Source organism: Ambystoma mexicanum, chromosome 5p, assembly GCF_040938575.1.
Source record: "Ambystoma mexicanum isolate Mex_15411 chromosome 5p, UKY_AmexF1_1, whole genome shotgun sequence".
In the NCBI taxonomy this organism is placed as follows: domain Eukaryota; kingdom Metazoa; phylum Chordata; class Amphibia; order Caudata; family Ambystomatidae; genus Ambystoma; species Ambystoma mexicanum.
The window spans coordinates 1,059,474,489-1,059,499,801 of NC_090930.1; the positions used below are offsets into that span (position 1 = coordinate 1,059,474,489).

Here is a 25,313-nt window from a genome sequence, read left to right on the forward strand (position 1 = left end):
AGTCTGAGACCTTGTTCAAACCTGTAAGTAACAGCTGAGGAACCCAGTTTAAAGAGGGTTGTAGTTTGCTAGCTTTCATGTAGCTGAAGATCCTATTGACCACTAAATGTACAAAGTGTTTAGAGTAAGTGGGGTTGAAGAGAAATTGGTCGTCATTTTCAGAGTGGTTTGGGTTTGCAGAGTGCATTTCGAGCATGGTTAGATTGCGACTTCTAGGACACAGGAAAGAACCCATTGGAGAGGGAGATATTAAAGAGGAATGAAACGGCAAATACGTGGTGATAGTTCTTTGGTTTGTGTAGTGAAGTGGACAACTTGGACACCGGGCTGGTAGGCTATTGAAAGGATTGGGGCCAATTCAGTGTTGAGTCGCATGTCAGGCCTAAATTGGGAAACTTCATATTTGATCCAAGGTTGAGGCCTAAGGGTAGAAGTAGTAAAGGTATGGGTAGCATCATTTTCAAATAGGTTGTAAAGAGCCAAGATGAAGTCATTGATGACCTGATGGATGGATAGATAGAGGTGGTTTGAAAGGAGGCAGTGCTAGGAGGGTAGATCCAAACTCGAGAGCTCAGCAAATTGTGTGCCATGTTGTTTTAAGGGTGTAACATAACAAAATGTCAAGAATATAACTGGGTATGAGCAGGTATGTTGTGGAAGGAGGTCAGGGAGTAGGCTGATGGGAGCAAGCACAGTTAATGTTGCTAGGGAGGAGCAGTTTTTAGGTGAAGAACGTCTCCTTTGAAAACATAGGGGCTGCAGTTGGAAAAGAGGCAAGGATGATTTAAAGGTCATGGAAGGGTAAGTTGAGGTGCCGAGAGGACTTTAGAATATTGATTGGTGGGTGCAAGGAGTTGAATGGGAGTTTAATGGAAGGAGAATGTCTGATGGCAGAAGGGGACAGATATGGTAACCTTGTTGATCATCAAACCGACCCAGTCTTCAGTGACCTGGCAGAGTACATGAAAGTGGAAAAGCATGTTTGTAGAGCAGCCAGTGTGTCAGTATCTTTACGGTGGGAGCGGGATTAATTCAAGTGTCGGTAATTCCCATGGCCGTAGGCTGCGCATGACAGTGTAAGTGATCCGAGAGGGATGTTTTTTTCCAAGAGATTGATCACTCCTACACCCAAAAGTAAACTTAAGAGGGCAGAGATTTCAGTGTTGATGCTAAAAGGGCAGGTGATGTTAGCAGTTGCCATCCAGGCTACAATTTGTGGTTGATGGCTGACTGGGATGGGAAAGGAGGAATATGGTGGGGAAGGAGTTCTGTTGGTGTGAGTCTGGATGCTCTGAAAGGAAAAAGGCAGGAAAGATCAGTGAGAATGAGGAAGTCCACGGCAGTGGTGAGGACACTTTTATGGGGTGGTAGATCAGCAGAGAGATCACCCAAAGTATAGGGTAATACATTTTTTTTTTAAAAAACCCAGATGCTGGGGCGTTAACATGAAATGCAAATGCAGAGCCAACAGCAGCCAGGTTTACATGTACTAGCGACAAGGATTTACATATACATGAATTAATAGTCAGTGGTGGGAAGCCAAAGTTACCTGGCAGACACCATATCCTTAATCTGCCCAAGTAAGCCCATTCCCTTTGAGGTGCTCAGAAAGCTGATGGTGCAACTGGCCTCCGTAAACTGGAAGTGCTAACCTGCTGTACTATGTTTTGTGTAAAGATCAAGATAATGCCTGTGAAATTATATGCACCTCATACTCTGGAAAAAACAAATGAGTTGGAGCTCATGTGTGGAGGGACATTGTCAGCTTGGTTGGCGCTTGATACAGATTTTGGCAGGAATGTTCTTTGTGTTGATTTTTCACTAATCCCAAAGGCCATAATTTAATATGATCATGTAAATCAGTAATCCAAATGTATGGTAGCCTCTCTGTTCATCTTCAATCACTATGAATAAATAAAAAGTGGGTGTAGAAACAATACATTTGACATTCCAGCTCTCATTAAGGTGGCAATGTTTTTTTTGTCTTTTAGGAAATGAAGCAAAGACACATAGCAAAGCCATTCTCAATGGAGAAGTTACTGTACCAGATTGCAACCGTAGAAGCGAAAAAAGAAAATGGGCCGACTCTGAGTACAATTTCTTCATTGCTTGGAGAGCTCAGGTATCTAAATTTACCAGTTTGCTGCTTAACAGTTGAAAGTAAAGCTGTGTGTGGTCCTCCCCAGAAGGTATCCCTTTCAGAAAAATATGTGAAGTGGAAGAAGGACAGAGCAAATCTTTTTGTAAAAACAGTTTGTTTTTTAATCTCCTCATGGTGGTTTTTGTTGTCTTATACTAGGAATGTTGCATCATTACAGTGTAGTGTTCCCTACCTGCCACCAGAAGCTGCCAGGAGGAGACCAGTTAAATATTTGTGAATTGCTTGAAGAATTACTTTTATCCTTCTTTCGCTTTCAGATTATTAGATGGAAATGACCCTTTCTGGGGACAATCACACTCCACTTCCTGTTTCACTGTGAACTCTGAAGGCGATGGCAAATGCAGACTAACCGCATAATCAAGGACACTCTCCAGTCAAATGTTATCCCAAGAACGCCGTCTCCTTGCTCACCCTTATAGGGTTCTAAAGCGTGTAAGGCTTTTCGGCTTCCAAGGATTCTAGTTCTCCTCTTAAACCAGTGGGCAGGATTTCTCAAGTTGAGGAATCCTGGTTGGTGGCAACCAGAGGTGAAATAGATTTGACTTTACCTTTTATTTTGGGTATTGTGTAGTCAGGACTTTGAACAATGTGAGGTGTTGTTGTGGATACCCTGATTGATGGGCATTAACCAGTTAAAACATTTGGTGCCAGCACTCTGCAGCACACCCTCTGCCAGAACTGGACTACACACCAGAAACTCCCAACCCACAGTGCCAAGAGTTTACCTGTACATCACTTTCTTCACAGTGACTGATTTTAAAGAATGTAGCTTGTAAGCCCAAGAGCTCATGCTGCACGTTAACTTTGCTGACACTGTATCTCATGGTCTCCTGTATAATACTGTTTCTTTTTGTCTACTTCTACGTAGTATCGATACCTATCATTGAAAGGTGCAGCAACTGGCAAATATTGATGCCCAGTATATGGAATGCCCTATACAGATGTCTGTGGAACTTAAGATTACCACAAGGATTCTACATTTAGTTTGTTAAATGCCCTAATTATGTTGCTTCAGTGTATCAAAAATAGAAAATGGAGAAGAAGCAAGCTCCCTGTGTGAGAATAGGATATATTGGGGACTGTAAAGTGGATGCATTTGTATGGGTAGGAATGACCTGTACCTTGACTCAAGTGGTGTGTCCATTGATCTTTCGCTTTTTGCTACATTGAACGTACTTCTGCAAGTTTTTTTTTAATCTGATTGCTGCTTCTTCCCCTTCATGCACATATTATTCATGGGGAGTGTAGCTGTCTGATGCACACACAGAACTCTAACTGGGTTCTTATGGTTTTAGTGTCACTTAACCCTCGTTACAAAGCTCCCACGCAGCTTAGTAATAAGGGTGGGGTGATGTTGGGCTCTGGATTCTAATTGTGGTTTCTTTGGTTAGGGATACAGAGCTGAGGCAGCGCGAGGAACTCTACAAGGCAGGCCTGCAGTCTTCCGCCAGGTATGGCAGCCATGATAACCACAACTCTGTGTTGGATGGGAAGAAAAAACCTCGAAAGTGGCTGCAGTTTGAGACTTCAGAGAGACGGTGTCAGATCTGCCAGCACCTGTGTTATCTTTCCATGGTAAGATTAACTATTTGTGAACGTTTTACATTCTTGAAAAAACATGGTGCATAACTGTAGATAATCGGGTTTTCTCCAGCATGGGGTCTGGCATGGATTCACATGCTCATGAATATTCCCCGTCGTCAGGCTGGGAATCCTCGGTAAAGAAAAAATCCGTATCAGTTTCGTTTCTGATCCGTCTTTCGTAGTAGTAACCAATCACTGATCTCTGCGTCATACTGACCACAGCCAATGACTGCCCTCTACCTAAGCCCCGCCTCTGGCAGCCATCTTCAGATTTTTACCGCACGGTCAAGTGTTGGGATCCTCGTGCTATTGCTCTCGAGCGTTAGTGCTATTTTTCACGTTTTTTCTCAGAAAAATTTCTCTTTTTTCGGTCAAAAGAGCCTCAAGCTCCACCGTTTCTTCATCCGATCAACGGGGACCCGTGTCGGATTAGTCTACGCCCCTCAAGGGTGAAGATTTCGTCGAGCCACACTTTTGGAGGACTCCAGAAGTTTCTCAGGCCCATCTCGGACATGGCCCAGGAGAAGGGAAGCTCGACGCCCGGAAAGCTGTTCAGGGTCTGCCCTGGATGCCAGCTTCAGAATGTCTTTAAGGAGGATGAACACTCCCTTTGCCTTTACTGCCTACATGAGGACAAGACGCACGTGGAGAAGGACTGTGCGTTTTGCGGCAATATGTCGGAGCGGACCATGAAGGACCGCCATCAACGTCTCGCTAACTGGCTGGAAGGAAAGAGCCCATCAGGCGAGAAGAAGAAGAAGTAGTCCGAGCGGTCTTCTAAGACCTTTGAGGGTGCCCCGGCGACGGGGGGCCAACAGAAGGCCAAGCACCGCGAGTCCGCTGGCACCGGGAGCGCCGAACGGTCGGGCTCTACGGGCGCCAGGCAGGGCACATCCTCCCCGGCGCCATCAACCACGAGCCAACGCTCTGGCTCGGGTAAGAGGAAGGCCGAGCACCCGGCGAAACTCCAGGAGAGACCTCGGTCGTGCCCTAATTTTATTTTTAAATGTTTTTATTGGCATTTGTAAATGTACAAACATACGAAAAGAATATCAGATAGGCAACTTCTCTGGGTCATATCGTCTTGTGCATATGTTGTGTGCCAATAAGTCTTATATAAATGCAGCAACAAATAAACAAACCAACAGAACAACAACGTTGACTGTCCCACCATGTGTTCAGGGCTTGTATTTCACATTTCTAGGTTAGGGGCGTGGGTCTGGAACCAGTTCTCTGTGTTTGTCCACTCAGGGCGGGGATAGAGTTAGATAGTTAGGTTTGGTGGGCCATTTCTTGCTGGCTGTCGTCTACTGTGGTTCGAGGGGGGACAGGCTCAGGGAGGTTTATAGGTTGTTGAAAAGATCATATTTCTGAGGAGGGCCCTCCAAGCCTCTAGCGTGTTGCTCATGTCATCACCTCCCCGTCTGTTCCCCTCCTCCCAGGCTTCGGTCTCAGCCGTGGTCCACCTCTCCATCTCTTTGATCCAGGGCTCATATCTGGGGCCTGCTGGGGATTTCCAGGCCATGGCAATTGTCCTCTTGATTAGTACGCAGGCCATATCCATGATCTTTGTTAGGTGTTTGATTTTAGATAATCTTGGGTAAGTTCCCAGTAGGCATTCCTTGGGTGTCCACTCGTATGTCTCTAGGCCAGCTTTCCTGCAGGTCTGTTCGGCGGCTTGCCATAGTTTCTGGGATTTGGGGCAGGTCCAGAACATGTGGATCATGTCTGCTGGGTCTGAGGAGCACCAGGGACATTTTGGGTCGGCTGTGTTGTTGAACGTGGATATCCTGTGCGGGGTCATGTATGTTCTGTAGAGTATGTTCAGTTGGATCAATCTAAACCTGGCATTCCTAGATACCTCCTTTGGGTATATCAGGGCTCTTGACCACTCTGTCTCCGTGATTTCAGTTCCCAGGTCTGTCTCCCATTTTTCTTTCAGCTTTGCGCTCTTTGGGTTGGGTCTGTTGTTTATTTGGGTGTACAGCCTGGATGTCGGTCTCCATCCGTCGCTGAGTTCGTATATTTCTCTCAGGAGGGGATGTGTCTCTGGTTCCTCGGGCCATGTGTCCCAGTTCTCTTTGGCTGCGTGTTTCACTCTTTGATACCAGAGGAATTGGCCTGGTGGAAGCCCCTCCCTTTCTCGGAGTGAATCGAAGTCCCTAAACAGTCCTTCGTGGAACATGTCCCCCCATGTGTATAGGCCATAGCTCTCCCATCTTCTCATCGTAGCTAGGTCACTGGAGGTTTTACAGGTGTCCGCCAACATGGGAATGTCGGGTGTGTATGGATGTTGTAGTCCGACCATTGATCTCACCTTGCTCCATACCCGCCTCCCCACCTCCAGTATCATGGGTGGATTGGGTGGCCCTGCTCGAGTGTTCCAGATTAGCTCTTTGGGGTGTAGCGGTGAGGAGGATTGGGATATCAGGTTTAGCTCTGCTGTGGGTTCATCCGATAGCCATTTTGCTAGGTGTGTCGATTGAGCCGCCAAGAAGTACCTTTGGAAATCGGGGAGTTGGATACCGCCTTCGGCATAGGCAAGTGTGAGGACGTTTAGAGTGAGTCTGTGCCTGGCTCGTCCCCAAAGAAAGTCTCTCATCATGGATTCTAGCTTCTTGAAGAAAGGTGGGGGGATGTAGTATATCACATTGATGAAGTAGTAGAGGAACCTGGGGAGAATTATCATTTTGGATATTGCAGCTCGGCCCATCATGGATAGCGGGAGCTTCGACCAGAATTGCATGGATCTACGCACTCCAGTCATTGTCGCTTCTGTGTTGTATTTGTGGGTAGCTGCTGGTGTGTGCGTGATATCGAGTCCTAGGTATCGAAAGGTTTCGATCTGCCAACGGATCCCGATCTCTGGGAGCTCCTCCACAGGTTTATCCTTTAGCCTTGCAAGTGGGAACGAGCATGACTTCTGTCTACTGAATCTGATCCCCGAATATTTCGCAAAGTTGTCCAAAACATTCAGTACTATCGGGGCATTTTCAAGGGGGTCACGCAGGTATAGAAGGACGTCATCTGCGTATAGGGAGATAATGTTGTCCGACCCACCAATGCTGATGCCGGCGTCGAAGAACTGTTTCCTAAAGTATATTGCCACTGGTTCCAGTCCTAGGATATACAGCATTGGTGAGAGCGGGCATCCCTGTCTGGTGCCCCTTTGGATGGGCCAGGCCCTAGATACCATTGCACCTGTTTTTACTCTTGCTACTGGGTCGGTGTAGAGGACCTTGATCCAACGGATGAAGTGCTCTCCAAGTCCAAATTCCCTCAGGGTCTCTATCAGCCATTCCCAATAAATAGAGTCGAAGGCTTTTATAGCATCGAGTGAAAGTACCGCCAGGTCCTCCTCGGTTTCGGTCGTGTGTGCTATTATGTGTTGGAGTCTCCTGAGGTTGGCAGTGGTGTTTCGTCCTGGAACAAAGCCATTCTGGTCCTCGTGCACCAGGGATCCAATCACCCTCGAAAGCCTCTTGGCCAATATGGTTGTCAATATTTTAGCGTCATAGTTTAGGAGCGCCAGTGGGCGATACGAGTCGCACCTGTCAGCTGGTTTGCCTGGTTTAAGCATTGGGGCGATAAGAGTTTCTCTCATAGTGTTGGGGAGAGTGCCCAACTCATATGCCTCCATGTATACTGCATGCAGTACAGGGGATAAGATCTCCTCGTAGGCCTTGTAGAATTCTGGGATGAGGCCATCTGTTCCGGGGGCCTTGCCTGTGGATAAGGATCTGATCGCATCCGTGATGTCCTCAATCGTGATGGCTTCTCCCAGTTTGTCCCGTTGTTCTTGGTTCAATCTGGGTAATCCTACTTCATCTAGGGTATCTCTTATGTCTGCTGCAGGAATCGCAGTCTTGTGAGCGTATAGGTCGTTATAGAATTCCGTGAAGGTGTCGTTGATCTCTTGTTGTGTCCTGCGGGTCACATCCATGCTGTCTTTGATCTCCTTGAGGGCTTGTCTCGGGTGTTCCTTCCTACACAACCATGCGAGTATTCTGCCCGGCTTATCTGCTTCCCTGTGGGCCTTCAGGGTACGGACAGAAAAGTCAAACTTTGAGAGTCTCTCCCATGCTGCTCTGCATTCTTCCCTGATCAGATTCAGTTCCGATTCCTTTTCAGCGGTCAGTGGACCATCCCCTTCGAGTTGTTTAATTTTCTCCTCCACTGCCTCCAAATCCCTGCGTAGTTGTCTCCTGATCCCGCCAGCTTCGGCGATTATCTCTCCCCTTGTCACCACTTTCATCGCCTCCCAGAGTGTGCTCCACTTCTCAACTGAGCCCTTGTTTATCAGTAAGTATTCTTCCAACTTTTCCCCTAGGGTGTCCTTGAACGCTGGGTCGGTCAGGGCATCTACTGGCATGCGCCACATCGGGATGGGTGGGCGAGGACCCTTGAAGCATAGCTGTAGTAGTAGGGGGGAGTGATCCGATATTGATCTGCCCATGTATTCCACAAGTTCTACTTGTGGGGTTAGCTCATTGGCGATGAAGAAATAATCCAACCTGGTGTGGAGGTTATGGGGAGCCGAATAGAATGAATATGATCTGTCGTAGGGGTGGAGGTCCCTCCAAATATCTGTTAAGTGTAGGTCTGTCACCATCTTAGAGAGGGGCCCTGGGGAAGGGCTGTTGGGCGTGCGTGGGGTTATTGATCTGTCTAGTTCAGCATTCATGACGGAGTTGAAGTCGCCCCCCCATATGAACGTGTATTCTCTGTAGTGTAGCAGTCTGGCGCAAAGTTCCTTGATGTGAGAGGGAATGCTGTGATGAGGAAAGTACGAATTTACTATGCATAGGGGAGAGTTCTCGAGCATGCCCCACACTATAGTATACCTTCCCTCCTTGTCCAGTTCAACCCCCATTTGCTGAAAAGGTATTTCCGGACTCACCCACGTGTAGACTCCTCTTGCGTATTTTGAGAAGGATGAGCCGTTGCCCTGGCCCCCCCAGTAATCTGTTATCTTGTGTGTGTCCTCCTTGATTAGGTGTGTTTCTTGAAGGAGGGCCATAGATATCTTCCTCCTCTTCAGGTATGAGTATATTCGGTTTCTCCGTATGTATGTTCCCATCCCTCTGACGTTCCATGTGATTAACTTGAGTTTTGCTGCCATTGCGTGTGTGGGTTTCTCATTGTGGGGAGCGCTTCCCCTTCTTCATTTGTCGGATGTGGTACATCTTGAGGTGTATGCTGTCTCGCTTGTGTGGGTTGGGTGGAGCTAGCCCCTGGTTCGGGGTCCAGACCAGGCCAGTCATTGATTAACTGAGGTAGGACAGTCGAAACGAAAAGAACTTGAAAAAAGTAACTGTAACTGACGCGCCCAGCTTCTGTCACCGGAGTGCAGTGCTCGGGAGCTCTCGCGCTGTCTGACCTAATCCGGGTCTCTGGCGCGAGTGGGTGCGTGCAGGCAACTGGCCTGCACTGGTCATCGGTGGGTGCGCGGTCTGTGTCCATGGGCGGGAGGCCAGGTAAATCCCGCAGTCTTTCAGCATTCTCGCTTGGTAGTTTTGCTTCAGTAGTAGTGTAGCTTCGTTCTAGGTTAGGGTGCGATATAAGGGGCTTGGGTGCCCCGGCCGTGGTGGTAAGCGATCAACCCTGGGTGCTTTCTTTGTGTTTCTCAGGTGCGGATTCTGTAGAAACCTCAGCCAGGTTGTTGTGTTCCATCCACATGGTGGCTGCCTCCGGTGATTCTAAGAATATCGCACGCCCTTTATGGATTACTTTCAGTCGTGAGGGGTATAGGAGCATATATTTCAGGTTTAGCTTCCTCAGCCTGGCCTTAATCGGAACAAAGGAATTCCTTGCTCTCTGCACCGATTGGGTATAGTCGGGGTATATGGTGATCTTTGAATTGCCCCGCTCTATTTCTCCTCCGTCTCTTGAGAATTTCAAGATCACCTCACGATCGCGGAAGTTGAGAACCTTAGCGATGATGGGGCGGGGATAGGATCCGGGAGGAGGCCTCTTCTGAAGTGATCTGTGGGCTCTCTCTATGGCAAAACCCTGTGAGAGGTTCGATGCCCCTATTTCCTGCTGTATTAGGGCTTCTACATAGGCTGTCGGGTCGATGTTCTCTGTCCCTTCCGGTATGCCCAGGATCCTAATATTGTTTCGTCTGGCCCGCCCTTCTGCCTCCTCAGACCTTGCCTCCAGGCAGCTCACTTTGCGTTTTAGGTCTGCTACCTCTTTCTGTAACGACGATGTCCCGTCTGAGATGTCTTTCTGGGAAGATTCAATGATGGTTACGCGCTCTGTTAAGTTGCGGGCATCTTGTCTTATGAGTTGGATATCTGCCTTAACCTCCCCTATTTTCGTGTCAATGAATGTTCTCAGGGCTGCGATCGCCTCGAGCAGTTGGTTGTGTCTGGCCTCCTCTTCTGGGCCATCACGATTTGTTGGGTTCTTCGGGGTGGATTGGGCAGTGGGGAGAGGTTTGGGTGTCATGAAGGGGTCCAGGGTGGTGTTCTTGGTTTTGTTCCTGGCAGCGGCCATCACTCTTTAGCTTGGTTCCAGCAAGTGGTGCAGCGTATCTGTAGTTCCCCTTGAGGGCAATATCTTGTGTAGGCACTCAGAGGCTGTCTCAGCTCAATGTACCACTGTGTGGTTTCGCCGCTCACCTTGATATTTCGGGCTTCAGGGAGTGGTAGTGTCTCTTGGTACCATGGGGTGGTCCACGATGTGGCAGGGCCTCTGAGGGGGCTCCTGAGATGGCACCGATTAAGTGGTGTGGTATGTGGCTGGAGCGGTAGGTGAGGCTTCCCCAGAGCAAATCGAGTCCAATTGATTAATTCGTCCAGTGTGATGTGGCCGTAGATTCACTTAGTAGATGCGGAAGGTTGGATCGGCAGCCCCAGGGGGGGAGGTCTTCCGTGAGCACCACGGGTGGGCTGCAGTGTAGGGTCGCGGGGCCGGGTGGTTGGGGGATGACCCAGTCCCCGTCGGCAAGGCAGGATCCGCTTCGGGGAACAGGCCCCTCTATGTCAAGGTGGGTGTCCGGGAATTATGCTGCTGTGGGTTGGGGAGCCGGGTGGCAGGCCCCCGATGTTAAAGTGTCCGTTGGGTGGCGGGGTGAGCGGCCCCGGCGGGGACCGCCGGCACACCTCCCCGGAATGGAGTGCAGTGTCCGTCCAGCGGGCACAGCAGGCCCGACGATCGGCGAAAACACTCACCAGACAGGCCGGATCCTCCGGCGTGAGTTGGCCCCAATCCGTGTCGTGCAGCTCCTCTGGAATGGGCCCTGGGCACCGTCGCACAGGGATCTTGCGTGGCGCCGGTCCTCGGCGGTCACCCGGGGCACCCAGGCCGTGGGGGGAGGGGGTACCACCGGTCTTCGATGGGGATTTAGCGGGCTCCGGCTGTCAGGTCGTGGACTCGCCCCGTGCTCCCCGGAAGAGACATCAGCAGGGGGGCATTCAGGCACAGCTCGGGTCCGCCTGGGTCTGCGCCCGCCAGTCCCTGGCTTCACTACACGCGGCGGGTCCGTCAGTTCGAGGTGGCCGCCATCTTATGCGCCTCGCACGCTACAGTGTAGGGTCGCGGGGCCGGGTGGTTGGGGGATGACCCAGTCCCCGTCGGCAAGGCAGGATCCACTTCGGGGAACAGGCCTCCCTATGTCGAGGTAGCTGTCCGGGAATTATGCTGCTGTGAGTTGGGGAGCCGGGCGGCAGGCCCCCGATGTTAAAGTGTCCGTTGGGTGGCCGTTGGGTGGCGGGGTGAGCGGCCCCGGCAGGGACCGCCGGCACACCTCCCCGGAATGGAGTGTAGCGTCCGTCCAGCGGGCACAGCAGGCCCGACGATCGGCGAGAGCACTCACCAGACAGGCCGGATCCTCCGGCGTGAGTTGGCGCCAATCCGTGTCGTGCAGCTCCTCTGGAATGGGCCCCGGGCACCGTCGCACAGGGATCTTGCGTGGCGCCGGTCCTCGGCGGTCACCCGGGGCACCCAAGCCGTGGGGGGGGGGGGTACCACCGGCCCTCGATGGGGATTTAGCGGGCTCCGGCTGTCAGGCCGTAGATTCACCCCGTGCTCCCCGGAAGGGACATCAGCAGGGGGGCACTCAGGAACAGCTCGGGTCCGCCTGGGTCTGCGCCCGCCAGTCTCCGTCTTCAATACGCGCGGCGGGTCCGTCAGTTCGAGGTGGCCGCCATCTTGTGCGCCTCGCCCGGAGAGGGGGGGAAGCCGGGCCGAGTCGTGGCAGAGGCTTCTCGGGGTCCGATTTTTGTCGGAGTACGGCGGAAAGCAGAGTTCTTCGCCTCGTTTGTTGGTGGGTCTCTGTGTCTACGATGTCTGTGGGCCAAGGCACCCAGCAAAGGATCCGACTGCCGTGGATCAACCGGAGCTCAGGGAGCCTGCGTCCTCACTCCCCGGACATCAGGCCACGCCCCCCCGGTCGTGCCCTAAGGCCCCATCGGAGGGGGAGCGAGGTGGTGACCCTCCCCCCAAGGAGAAGGCGGTGAGCGCACCTAAGGTGGTGAAAGCCTTGATCCATCCGGCCAAGGCCTCTATCGAGACAGTCGCGGCGGCCCTGGCTCAGCCTGTGGAGGCTACACCAGTGGTGGCGACCCCGGGGCCCAGAATCTCCCTGCCACTGCGGAGGGAGTCCTCTTTCATGCCCATCGACAGGACCCCCGTGAAACCTCCGACGGAGGAGAAAAAGGGGGGGCAGGGGGCCGTCGTGGACTCGGCCTCAACCTCTGAGGAGGAGCTGATCGAAGTCTTAGGCCACGGCTCTGGCGTGGAAGAAGGCCATCCTGTCGGGAGGGACCCCGACATGGAAGATGACGAGGGCGTCGAGGATGCCGACGGGGCTCCTGATCGCCCGTCGGATCTCCCTCAACCAGTGCCGCAAGACAACTCGGCGGCCATTTTGTTGGCTATACAGTCCTTATGCTCGGAGATAAGGACGAGACTGCCGTTACCACCAACGGAGGAACAGCTCCCGACGGGGGACCCGGAGCCAGGCCCTTCTGGGAGCCCTCCCCCTAAGAGAAGGATTCATCCTCCACCTCCTTTTCAGCCATCGCGCCCTGTTCAGCCCTCCTCCCCGTCCACGACACGTGGGGATGATACGGGGACTGACACGGCCGCAACGGGTACAGACGACAAGGTTTACGACGAGGATCTCCCGTCGTCACCTCCCACCCGGGCTTCCCCGCCCGACGTGATTGGATCGTTTCACTCCATGATCGCCAGGGCATCCAAGCTTTTCCAGCTCTGCCCGGAAGAGAAGAAGAAGGAAGGTTTCCTTTATCAACGGCGCGAGACCAAGAGGAAGACGGTCCTCGCTGTACCTCTACTAGACGATATTTGGGATGAGGGCCTCGCCCTCCTCAAGAACCCATCCACGACGCCGGCTAGAAGGGATCGGTACAAGAAGAAGTACCGGGTCCGGACGCGGCCCCCTTGTGCCTTCGGGCACAGCCGACCCCGGACTCGGTCGTCTCCGCGGCGGCCAGGAAGAAAGCGGGGGGGGGCGCGGCCTCTACGTCAACCTCCCCGCCGGACGGCGAGGGAAAGAAATTAGACACGATGTGACGCAGAGTCATCTCGTCGGCAGCGACGACGATTAAGGCGGCCAACGCCTTGGCTATCGTAGCCCGCTACGACAGGGAGTTGTGGTACAAACTGGCCCCCCTGCTGGACTTCCTACCAGACGACAAGAGGGCGGAAGCCCTAGAGATCTTGCAGGAAGGAGAGGTGGCGTTGGACCACGCCATTACGATTGCGACGGACATCGCTGACACTGGATTTCGCCAGTTGGGCAACGGCGTGTGCCTTAGGCGGCGTGGATGGCTCAATGCTACTGACTTCCGTCAGGACGTGCAGACCAGAGTCTTGGACATGCCGTTCGACGGAAACAACCTGTTTGGGAAAACAGTGGACGATTCCCTTCAAGCCATCAAGGTGGACACGGAGACGGCCCGGGCTCTTGGGGTTCTCCAGCAACGGCGGCCGCCCTTTCGGAGCGGCGGAGGCAAACAGCGTGCCTCCAAAGGTTCCAGCGGCAGATTTTCCACCTACCGTCAAGCGGCCCGTTCGTCGTCACAGGAAGCTTAAAGGGGACGAGGCAAGTCAGGCGGACCCCGCCGTCGTCGCCAAGGAGGGCAAGGCGGCAAAGCCTCATCAAAGCAGGACTGAACCGGCCGTGGGGTCGGGCCCCCACCGAAGCACCCCGGTGGGAGGCCGGCTGGCGAGCTTCGTCAGCGTGTGGGAGTCTATCTCCACCGACCGTTGGGTGCTGGACGCCCTAGCTCAGGGTCACGTGCTCGAGTTTCTAAAGAGGTGCCCGCGCGTCCCCCCTGTGGCCAGGAAAGAACATCACGTCCCTCAACTTCTCTTGGAGGTAAATGCGATGCTGAAGAAGGGCGCCATCGAGCTCGTCCCAAAGAGGCTTCGGGGCTCTGGAGTTTACTCAAGATACTTCCTCGTGAAGAAGAAGACTGGAGGATGGCGTCCCATCCTGGACCTACGACGACTGAACAAATTCATCAGGGCACAGAAGTTCCGGATGGTCACCCTCCAACACGTCCTGGGTCAACTGGAGGAGGGCGATTTCCTGTCGTCGTTGGATTTGGACGATGCCTACTTCCATATTCCCATCCCAAAGGGACACCGAAAGTTTCTCAGGTTTGTGGTCCAAGGGCGTCACTACCAGTTCAGAGCCCTTCCCTTCGGATTGAGGTCGGCACCCAGGGTGTTCACCAAGTGCCTCGCACCGGTGGCGGCGCAGCTGCGCCGAGAGGGGATCCACGTCTACCCCTACCTGGACGACTGGCTCATCCGAGCAAAGACGAAGGAGCTCGCCGTGGAGCACACGCAAGGACCGTCCAACTACTCACGGACCTGGGATTCTCCATAAACTACGCCAAGTCCCACCTGGTGCCCGCGCAAGACGCACTGTTTCTGGGAGCGAAGCTCGACTCAGTGTCGCTTCTGGCCTCTCCGTCGGAGGAAAGGACGAGGGCCATCTTGGGCAAGGTGCAGCGGATGCTGGTTGCGGACGCGGCCAGGGTGAGGTCCATCAAGTCCCTCCTCGGAATGATGTCTTCTTGCATTTATCTCATCTGCCTGTGCAGGCTCCGGATGTGCCCGTTGCAGGAGTTCCTGGACGCGCGCTGGATCCAGACGACGGGCAGCTTCGAGGAGAGGATCACACTCGACGAGAGTTTCCGACGAGCGATCCGGTGGTGGGGCACCCGCGCGCATCTGACGGGCATGGACTTCCAGACCCCCGGCCACCAGGAGCCAGTGACCACGGATGCCTCGCTGGAAGGGTAGGGAGCGCACACCGAAAATCTGCACGCGAGAGGCCTTTGGCTTTCGACGGAGAAGTCCCTCCATATCAACGTCGCACCTGCGTGGCCGAGGCAGATATGGTTCCCGGACCTTCTGGACTTGTCAGCGTCCCCGTCAATCAAGCTGCCAGTGGACGCGGATCTTCTCTCCAGGGAAGGAGGTGCCATCCTCCATCACAACCCGAAGTCGCTGAACTTGCAGGCCTGGCTCCTGCAGCGTTAGAGTTTGGAGGATACGACATACCGGCCGACTGCAGAGAGGTTCTTGCAAAGGCCAGGGCGTCCTCAACTCTTAAATGCTATGGACACAAATGTCTGGTGCCACGCACAGAAGATTAACCCTCTACGGATTACGGCTCCCCAGGTACTGCCGTACCTTTTGACGCTGGCCAAGGCTGGACTGGCGCACGCGTCCCTCAAGATTCATCTTGCTGCGATCGCCCAATACACCAGAACCACGGGGCGGACGTCTTTGTGGTCTCATCGTCTGGTGAAAGAATTCATGAAGGGACTGTTCAGATCGTTCCCGCCGGTGAAGGCTCCGGCCCCGGCGTGGGAGCTCAACGTGGTGCTGACCAAGCTCATGGGACCTCCGTTCGAGCCTCTGCACTCGGCTCCGTTGAAGTTCTTGTGGAAAACAGCGTTTCTTGTGGCCATCACCTCCGCACGAAGAGTGGGAGAGACCCAGGCCCTTTCCTGCAAGCCCCCGTACTTGACTTTTCACGACACAAGGGTAGTGCTCAGGACGCACCCCTCCTTCATGCCCAAGGTGCCGTCGGACTTCCACCTCAACGAACCCTTGGTGTTGTCTGTTTTCTTCCCGTCGCCTTCGTCGCCGGCCGAAAGGACTTTGCACTCGCTGGATGTGGCTGGAGCGCTGAAGTTTTACGTGGACCGCACAAAGTGTTTTCGGAAGACGTCACAACTTTTTGTGAACTTTGGACCTGTCAATCAGGGGAAGGCTCTCTCAAAGGCCTCCATTTCCAGATGGCTCTCCGGCTGTATCATGTACTGTCATCGGTTGGCAAACCGACCGCTGCCTGGCCGTCCGAGAGCCCATTCCACCAGAGCGATTGCAGCTACCACGGTGTTCCTATCTGGTGTGCCCTTGCTGGACATCTGCAGGGCTGCTACGTGGAGGTCGACGCACACCTTCATGAAATTCTACTGCGTCGATCGGGATTCCAGGGAGGAGTCCAGGGTCGGCCAAGCAGTGCTGCGCAATCTGTTCGCCTAAGGTGAGCCTGGTGAAGAGGTAAGAATTGCTTAATGTTGAGTTTGATGTAATGCTTAAAGTTGAGCCTTTGCCACCTCCCGTGGTTGTGCATGTGTGTACTGCTATGTATTCTTGTATTCATGGGGATGTGAATCCATGCCAGACCCCATGTTGGAGAAGGAACAAGTTACTTACCTTCAACTGTTGTTCTCCAGCATGGGTCTGGCATGGATTCACATGCAATCCCTCCCGCCTAACCCTCTGCGGCTCTTCTCTTGGTCCTACTGCCACTTTACGTGCTACCAAATCTGAAGATGGCTGCCAGAGGAGGGGCTTAGGTAGAGGGCAGGCATTGGCTGTGGGCAGTATGACCCAGAGACCAGTGATTGGTTATTAGGAGAAAGACAGTTCAGAAACTAAATTGAAACTGATTTTTTCTTTTACCGAGGATTCCCAGCCTGACGACGGGTATTCATGAGCATGTGAATCCATGCCAGACCCATGCTGGAGAACAACAGTTACAGGTAAGTAACTTGTTCCATCCTATATCAAAACAATTATTTATATCTTGCAAACAGGTTTTAATTGCTAATGGCACCAAACTGGACTCTAACATTCCAGAAAAGTAGGAGATGGATTTGTCATTACCTTTTTCCATTAGGGTTTTTATTAACAATATCGCCATGGCTATTTATTTGGTAGTTTGGATGGCCAACAAGCCTAATTCACTGCGACTTGCCTCTATAGGCTTTGAGGTTGATGATCCTAGAGTAGATCGCCAAAGTTTACCATCCAACTTGGATAACCAAGTTGTTTATCAGGGTACATTTCCATAGGATATAGTGTGCTTGGGAGTATCCTCCTTTATGTGCAGCAAAATGTTAAACGGCACCAAATTTTCTACAAACTTTGGCGATCATCCTGTAAGAGAGTACGAACAGTTAATGTGTCTTTGATACACCCAAATAAAAGTATTTATTCACTACTTCAATGCGTTCTTTAGATTAGTTTCCAGGTATACTTATTAATTCTTTTTACCAGCCTTAACTATGATATGATAGCTTATTTATAACGCGCTTAATACCCAGCGGTTTCTAAGCGTGGACCCGGGGATCGAACCTGTGTTGCTCTGTGTCGTCTTGCTTTCAAGGCGAGCACGTTGCCCCTGAGCTATCCTGCGGAGACATAATTGTAGTTGATACTCAAGTTGTTCCTACCCGCATGATCTTTTAAGGCTGTTAAAATCCTTTGTAGCCCTATCTGAGTACAATCAATAAGAACCGTATTGTCCGCACAGATCAGACAACCAATTTGATGGGGGCCAACATGTGGGGGAGGAATATTGCACATTTTAAGTTTCAAGTCCCCAACATACAGGTTGAACAGTATAGGCGATAAGGAACAACCTTCTTTTAACCCAAGGTTAGTTTTAACTGTAGTTCTAAGCAACCCCTCTTGGTTTGATCTAAGTTGAACTTTTGTATCAAAGTAGAGCGATTTGATGAAGTGTAAAACCAGCAGGTCGAGTCCCCCGTACTCTTAGTTTTTCCCATAAAATGTCCCCATCCACTGTATCAAATGTGCCCTCATAATCTACATATGCAATATATAGTGCTGTTCCCCTGGTGCTCAGTTTTCCTAATTGTTAGTTGGGACCAATAAATTAATTCTTGTTCCAGCTCGTTTCCTGAACCCAGTTTGGTCACCTAAGCTATTTCCCCTCTTGATCCAATCATTTACTCTTTGTAGTAGAAAGACCAAGAAAATCTTTGCAATAGAATCAATCATTGCTAAAACGGTTAAACGGTCCCTGGGTTATCCCTGGTTCCTTTTTTAAATATAGATTTGGTTCAGCTAATAGGTACCCTTCCCGTTGATTCAATACCTTAAAAACATCCAATGTAACTACAGTCCATAGCGGGAGGTGGGTGTGTCTTTATAAGCACGTTCGCCAGACCATCAGGGTCTGGGACCCTAGATGACTTCTTTTCCTTAATTACTTCTTCAATATCATCAACAGTAATTCCTAATATATATTCTTTAGACCACGTTTTTATAGTCCTCCCTCCCCCCAATTCTCCAGGATACCACCTTTCTTATATTTCCCCTGTATATGTTTCATTCAAATGAGTTCCCAGATCGGGTTGATCTCTTTAGTGTCGTTAATCAATTTTGAATCTTGCTTCACCATAGACAAACATTTTTTTGTGTCACTAGTTTTTAAACATCATGTGCCACTAAGCAGTAACCATAGTCCTTCATAAAAGCTAGCCAATTTTTGGATCTGGTCTTGAGTAGGGAGATGGCAGAACCTTTCTCTAGACCAGTCTTGTATCCATTCTTTATTTCCCTAATGTCTGCCCTAAGCTGTTTCTTTCTCCCAACAATTGCTGTATCATCGATACAGTTGTTCCAATTCTTTTTGTGCATTATTTTCTCCACTAATAAATTATCTAAAATATATTAATTAAAAGAGAGAATATTTTGTTTGGACCAAGTGACACGATTACCAGCATCATGAATGTGTCCAACCAATCTATTATAATTCTTTCCTATATTGTGCAAATAGGTAAATTGGAGTACCGCATGATCACTATGGCAAGTTCGAGTTTGTTTAAATACACTATTCTGGTCATACATGTGTCTAGGAACCACCACATAATCGATTCAGTATTGCTTTGCCCCATTGAACCACGTGTATGGCAAATTCTCGACCTTAACCAGCTGGCTGATAAGTTGAGCCAAATCATATGCCAAAATTAAAGACAACCAGGGCTTGTGTTACAGTTAATCTATATTCGAAAAACAACAAACTAACTCCATGATTTTCGAAAACCCTTAAAAGGTTACCCTCAATCAAATGAATCTTAGTAAATCGCTGGCAATTCAAATCCCCCCCACCAAGACAGATCGGCCTTCAGTGATCATTTGAGAAAACAGATCTATAATCTCCTCTGTCCTATTCATGATCACATCAATCATGTTATCCGAGGGATTATATACATTGATTATCAATATCCTCTGATTCCTTCTATTATCTTTAACCGTGATTATTTCAGCCGTATGTTCTGATGTTTATATTGACCATCATAATCCACCAATGGGATGTGATTCTTTACGCCTATTAGGCCACCAGAGGGTCGTCCCACCCCATTATGCCGAGCTTTCCTTTGGATAATCTGATAACCATTTTAAAAAAAACGTCTTGGTCATCCATTTTTCTTGCAAGAGGAGGATAAGAGATAACTTAGGCCCACAATACTATGAGTAAACTAACTAAATCCCCTAGTGTTCTAATGTAACCATTTCAAACTAGGTGTCCTCTCCGGAAGTAATCGTGCTACTGACTCCATATCATTACTCGCCTGGTATTGCCTATCATAATGTTGGCTAAAATGGCAGTCCTTACCAATTACTGCCAGAACCTTCCCTTCTGATAATGTTGATGAGAGGCATCTTAGGCAATTTTTCAACAACGTTATATGATTTATTCAATTTTTCAGTAGAGCTCTCTTGTTTTCTTTCAACTATATAACCCAATGGCCTCAAAACTGTGTAATGACTCAACTTAATTCAACCATGATTGGTGAGACCAAATGAACCACTGCCCAATTCACATCTGCAATGGAAAATGGTACCGCTACCAAATGAATGTCCTTGCAAGTATTAACCTGTAAATCAATCCAGGATTGTAGTATTTTCAATACATTGTTGATTAAGAAATTGACTACCTGAAGTGGGCTTGGGTCCCCAAATCATGATTTTATTAGTCAAATATTTAGTGCCCCATTGTTCTTCCAATGTTCTATGTAGCCTATTGGTTGCCATTATGGGGTTAGCCTTCCTCCAGCCATATTTTGCATCCTCAAAACCGTTCTCTCTCTGCAATATCGCCAGCAGAATCACATTGAGTATCCCATGATAACATATTATTCTCAGATGTAATTTGATCAGTGCTGGTTTTTCTGCTGAATCATGTATGTTCGGTGGCAACATTTTCTTGATAACATCCATGGGCGCTAATATCGATGGATTTTTATTAGCAATCGCAGCTACAGATGATATATCAACATGTATAATCTCAAAATGTGTTGGCTTTTCTAAACATGTCATGCCACTAGGAATGTTATTTGCAAGTGATTGTGTGGATCTAGGAGCCACCCTCTTTTTAGCAACAGCCTTTTCTCTTGCTGTTACGATCAGCCTTTTGGCTTTACCACACCTTCTACTTTGTTGTACTTTTATAACCACACTAAGTTGAGCAAATTCAGTGCGCTTTATATCCACTTCATTACATACTTAATCTTCAATCTCCACACATAGATTGTCTTCATTATTCACTCATTGGTACCTTTTTATGCTTATAATGGATTCTTCATCTAATATATATTTAGAAAGACAGTCTACATTTTGTATACCGGTCTTGTTGGCCCCACCATTATTTACAGATACCAATACTGTGTCTACCAGACAAAGCAATCCCTCCTTTATTATCTGTTGTTCTTTATGGAGGTTGTTGCGTAGAGCCACTAGTGCCTTCCGCATAATCAGTATTTTGGGATCCGAGTGTACATCCTCTTCAGATGATTTAGGTGAAAAGGAGGAAGTAAGAGCAGGTGATAATGCATAAACCCTTTCAGCAATCCGCAGTAAATGAGGGAATTTGATAAGTTAGAGTGTCTGGAATTCTAACCATATTAATTTCCTTGGACTCTGTTTGTTGCATTGCAGTTACTGTAGATGGCACACTTGAAGACTTCTTCAGTAGGCTCAGGCACAAATTCAGTAGTGAATTGTCTATAGGGGCTGTATTAAGAACCTGCACATGATTGTGTTGGCGTTACCTTCATCGAACTCCATTTGTTATTCATCGTGCCTCTCACTTTCCTTAATATATGTTGGAACCTTTAGATATGCTGTGATATTGTTCTGAGAGAGCTCTTGAATATCTTTTTCGTTAATGCTGCATATAATACCAGTAGTCACCCATTTTACCAATAGTTTATTTCCTTTAGTCTTTCTAATAGTTTTATCCATTCTCAAAGCCTGACTACAGGCTGCCCGCACTGTACTGCGCAAGATATTTTCTTCTCAGAGGGGGCATAGTACTGAGTCAAATAGTGGTACAGAGTTCAGAGTTGGCTTCCCATACAATGTGCTGTCATTCTTAATATAATAGCAAGTCACAATTCGTACGGACAACCACAAATTAGCACCATCCATTGAGCCCTGCCATTAAACCTAATGCTTTTTGCTGAATAATAGCCTTGCATTCACTCTGTATCTGCAAATGTTCCATGGCTCAGTCTCCCATTTGCCGATGGGGAAGTCTTAAAGGTCCACTATTCCTCCTCCAAGATAGTTATGCAACAAATTCACCAAACATCCAAACTTGGTCCTTGTGGCAAATCACTTCACTGCAAATCAGCAAAACAGCACTCTTCTATGCACTCTCGCTGGTGCGCGCAGAAGCAGATTTGATACTTTCCAGGTGAGTCAGTGAGGCGGGGCTTAACAGTATCAAGCTCCAGCAGAAAAAACAGCAGGACACAGCCAAATAGCACTCTTCTTGATGGCTTATTATCCAGTTAAAGGGAAGAGATTGTGCTATTGTATTGGGTTTACATCATGCAACATATGTTAAAGGGAATAATGTATACATAACCTTTGCTGTCTGTTGGTGCAGAATTCAACTTTTGGGATTCTTTGGACCTGCTTTAAGTTCCCTAAATGTTTTCCTGGCTTCCCTGTACTCATACGTCCGTCCCCTTTCCTCCATCCTTGTGGGGCGTCCCCCAACATGGGGACAGTACCGAAAACTTTGACAGCGAAAAAGGGATCTTCCACTTTAAATTTAGTATAGCGCGCGGGGCATGTTCTCGGGCATCGGAACGCCCTGCCCTGCTAGCGCCTCAGCGGTATTCTGGATCTGCCCTTCGAGGACGTGGACCTTTTTCATTCGTTGACCGATGATGAGTTGACAAAGACGAAAGCCTCCACTCAAACTGCCAAGTCCTGACAAAAACCTGGACAGAAATCCTTCCTCAGTCCCAGGGCAGGACCGAGTTCAAACCCTGCTCTTTCTCTGGCTTCTAGGGTTTTCAGGACTGTGGTACACAGTGGCCTGACAGGTTGCCCAGCGATAACGGGAGGAAGCAGCAGAGGACTTTGCACAGGTTTTTACGCTCCCCTTCCTCTGCCCCCACCTCTGATGCCAAGAAGCAATGATGTCAGCGTCAGGGAGCACAGCTCTCCTGTGGGCGGGCTTTTGGCTCTTTTCCAAAAGACCAGGAAGCTTCTTTTCAGCAACCTATGGATCCCATCAGTAGTCACCACAGGCTTCAGTTATCGTCTTCCTTTGCCTCTACCGTCCACTCCCTGTTCCAGAGATGGGGTTTTTTGATCTGCACTTATTTGCATCACCTCTGAATTCCAGGTGCCCCCGGTTTGCTTCATGCTTCAATTGTCTCTGTGGGACGCGTTGCAGCACTGCTGGCACGACCGCAGGTGCTATGCATTTCCGTCTTTGCTCCAAAGGGCTCTCTGCAAGTTTATGCCTTGGTGGGCTGCAGCCTCATCTTGGTTGCCTCTCACTGGCAGTTGAGGGCTTGGTTTTCGAATCTGCTGCAGTTGTGTTCTGAGGGGCCTGTCCCTTCCAATCCCCAGAAGGCGATTCCTGACTCAGCAGGGTGGGGCAGTATATCACCCAGACCCAACCAGGCTGGCCCTAGCAGTCCAGTTCTTGACCAGCTGAGACTGCACCACGCCCAGTTCTTGGATGACAACTCAGACATCATACAGGAGGCCAGAAGGCAGTCTACGTGATCTCCGTACAAGAGGAAGTGGACTAGGTTTTGCCAATGGGCTCATGACAAGGGACTCTACCCCCTCGCCTGCTCCCTAGATGACATGTTGGCTTCTTCCGCACATCTGGCTCGTTCTGGCATTCAGGTCGATACCTGACGCACCTATTTGACAACTATTGGGGCCCAAAAGAATTCCCCAGAGCATGTTTTTTCAGCGGCCAATCCAGTGTTTAAGGCACACCTCAAGGGGTTGCCCAGGCTCTTTCCTCTGGTCCACAGGCCACACCCGGTCTGGGACCTCAACTTGGTTCTTGCGGCTTTGCAGTGCAAGCCCTTCGAGCTGATGGCTTCAGTGGACATCAGGTTGGTGACACTCAATGCAGTGCTGTTGGTGGCGCTCACTTCGGCGAGCTGCAAACTTTGTCATTGTGCAAGCCCTTCGACACTTTTCATAACGACAGTCGTCTTGCACACTCCAAACTTCTAGCCCAAAGTGGTCTCCATTCCATTTGAATCAGGAAATGTGCCTGCCTGTGTACTTTCAAAACCCCCAGTTGGAAGCTGAAAGGGCTTTCCATTCCTTGGACATAAAGAAAGTGTTCAAGTTCTATCTCTCCCGGACGAAGCCCTTCAGGAAGTCTGAGGCTTTCTTCATCACCTTTGGGAGCTAGTCTCTTGGCACCCCTGCTTCTAAAGCTTCTATCGCCCGTTGGGTAGACCAGGCCATTTGGGAGGTGTATACGGCCGTGGCTAAGCCAGTTCCTGCAGGATCCATGCCCATGCGGTCAGGGCAAGGTCTACCGCTGTCACCTTTTAGCGACGTACTTCTTGAGATGTCATCAGCAGGGTGACTACTGAGTTCTGTAAGCACTATTCCATGGATACCAGCTCCAGGCGGGATGCAGAGTTTGGTCAGACAGTTCTGAAGAAACTTTTTGCTTAAGTATGAGGCAGGTTGTCGCAGCTCCACCCGTTGGTCTTGTCCGGTGGAATCACCTACAAGGATGGAGGAAAGGGGCAGGGACCTATGAGTAGTTAGTTACTCACTGTAGTGACTAGAGTGCTCATAGGCCTTAGTCCCCTTTCCTCCATACGTCCGTCCCCACCTTCACCCACTTGTATGCCAGGGGTTGAAGTATTCAACATAGGCAGGTTTTAAAGCGTCCAATGTGTTAAACGGGGACTGAGGTTAGGCACCAGAGGGCGTGGTCTCAGGGGTGTTCCCACACCCAGTGCGGAGCCCCTGCGCTCTGTGCTAAATTTAAAGAGGAAGCTCAATGTTTTGCTGCCGAAGGTTCCGATACCGTCCCCATTTTGGGGGACACCCCACAAGGATGGGGAGGAAAGGGGACTAAGGACTATGCGTTCTCTAGTCATTACAGTGAGTAACTTGAATTTGTGTTCTTTACTTTTGTGGCCAGAGGGACTTCGTTGGCAGTCCCCCTGTCACTGCAACCCTTTTTGTTTTTGAGCTGCCTTAGTCGATATATAAACAAACGCGCTCCACAATACAACACCTTTAACATCGACAATACCTCTATCACAGTATCCTCAGCAGTAAAACCACTAGGGGTATACCTCGACGACTCCTTATCCATGACCCGACAGGTTAATGCCATAGCCTCGTCCACAGCACTCGCCACAAAAATCAACGCAGTCAGACCTTTCCTATCTATACAAAACTGCTTATGGGGAGGAAGCTGTTGGAAGCCCGGTGCACTAGTATCGGAGCCATTGGTGTATACCCATTTATTTCTTTTTAAGTCCCACTCACTGCAATGTTGTTTTTGACCATTCTTTTGTCAGTGTGAACCACAATGCAGGCCTAAAATAGCCAGTTTGCTGACAGTGATTCACTTTGAACCCAGCCCTGTAATCACCCACCCCCAGCCCCACCCTTGAGTGCTTTCAACTTGCTTATCCTGGTTTTGTGCCAAAGACATGCCCAATAGACATTTTGTGTGGGTGGACCTGAATGTTTGGCGGTTTTTAGGGCCGCCATGATTGGCTGGATCCAAAACCTGTATGTCTGGGTGTGATTGAAGCCTGGCCAAAGCAAGCATCGACATTTTTCGGGTTGTCTGGGGAAGACCCTGTGCATTCCACACTGACCTGAATGGCTGGAGCATTGCCATAAATATGGGCTTCTGCACTTGAGGGCCTTGTTTGGCCCTAATGTCTGGATCCTGGTTGTTTGGTACGATTTGCATAGAACTGGTAAATCTTCCTGACCTGGTTCAACC

At 49.9% G+C, this 25,313-nt stretch overlaps 1 protein-coding gene across 3 annotated transcripts in view; it reads left to right on the forward strand.

Moving 5' to 3' along the window:
* Window positions 1-25,313, forward strand: part of JARID2 (jumonji and AT-rich interaction domain containing 2) — a 1,398,385-nt gene that overhangs the window by 1,251,818 nt on the left and 121,254 nt on the right. For all 3 annotated transcript variants that reach the window (XM_069613558.1, XM_069613560.1, XM_069613559.1), the window contains 2 exons: window positions 1,992-2,122; window positions 3,553-3,736. In XM_069613558.1, the coding sequence (XP_069469659.1) occupies window positions 1,992-2,122; window positions 3,553-3,736 (315 nt within the window). The remainder of the gene's footprint in view (window positions 1-1,991; window positions 2,123-3,552; window positions 3,737-25,313) is intronic.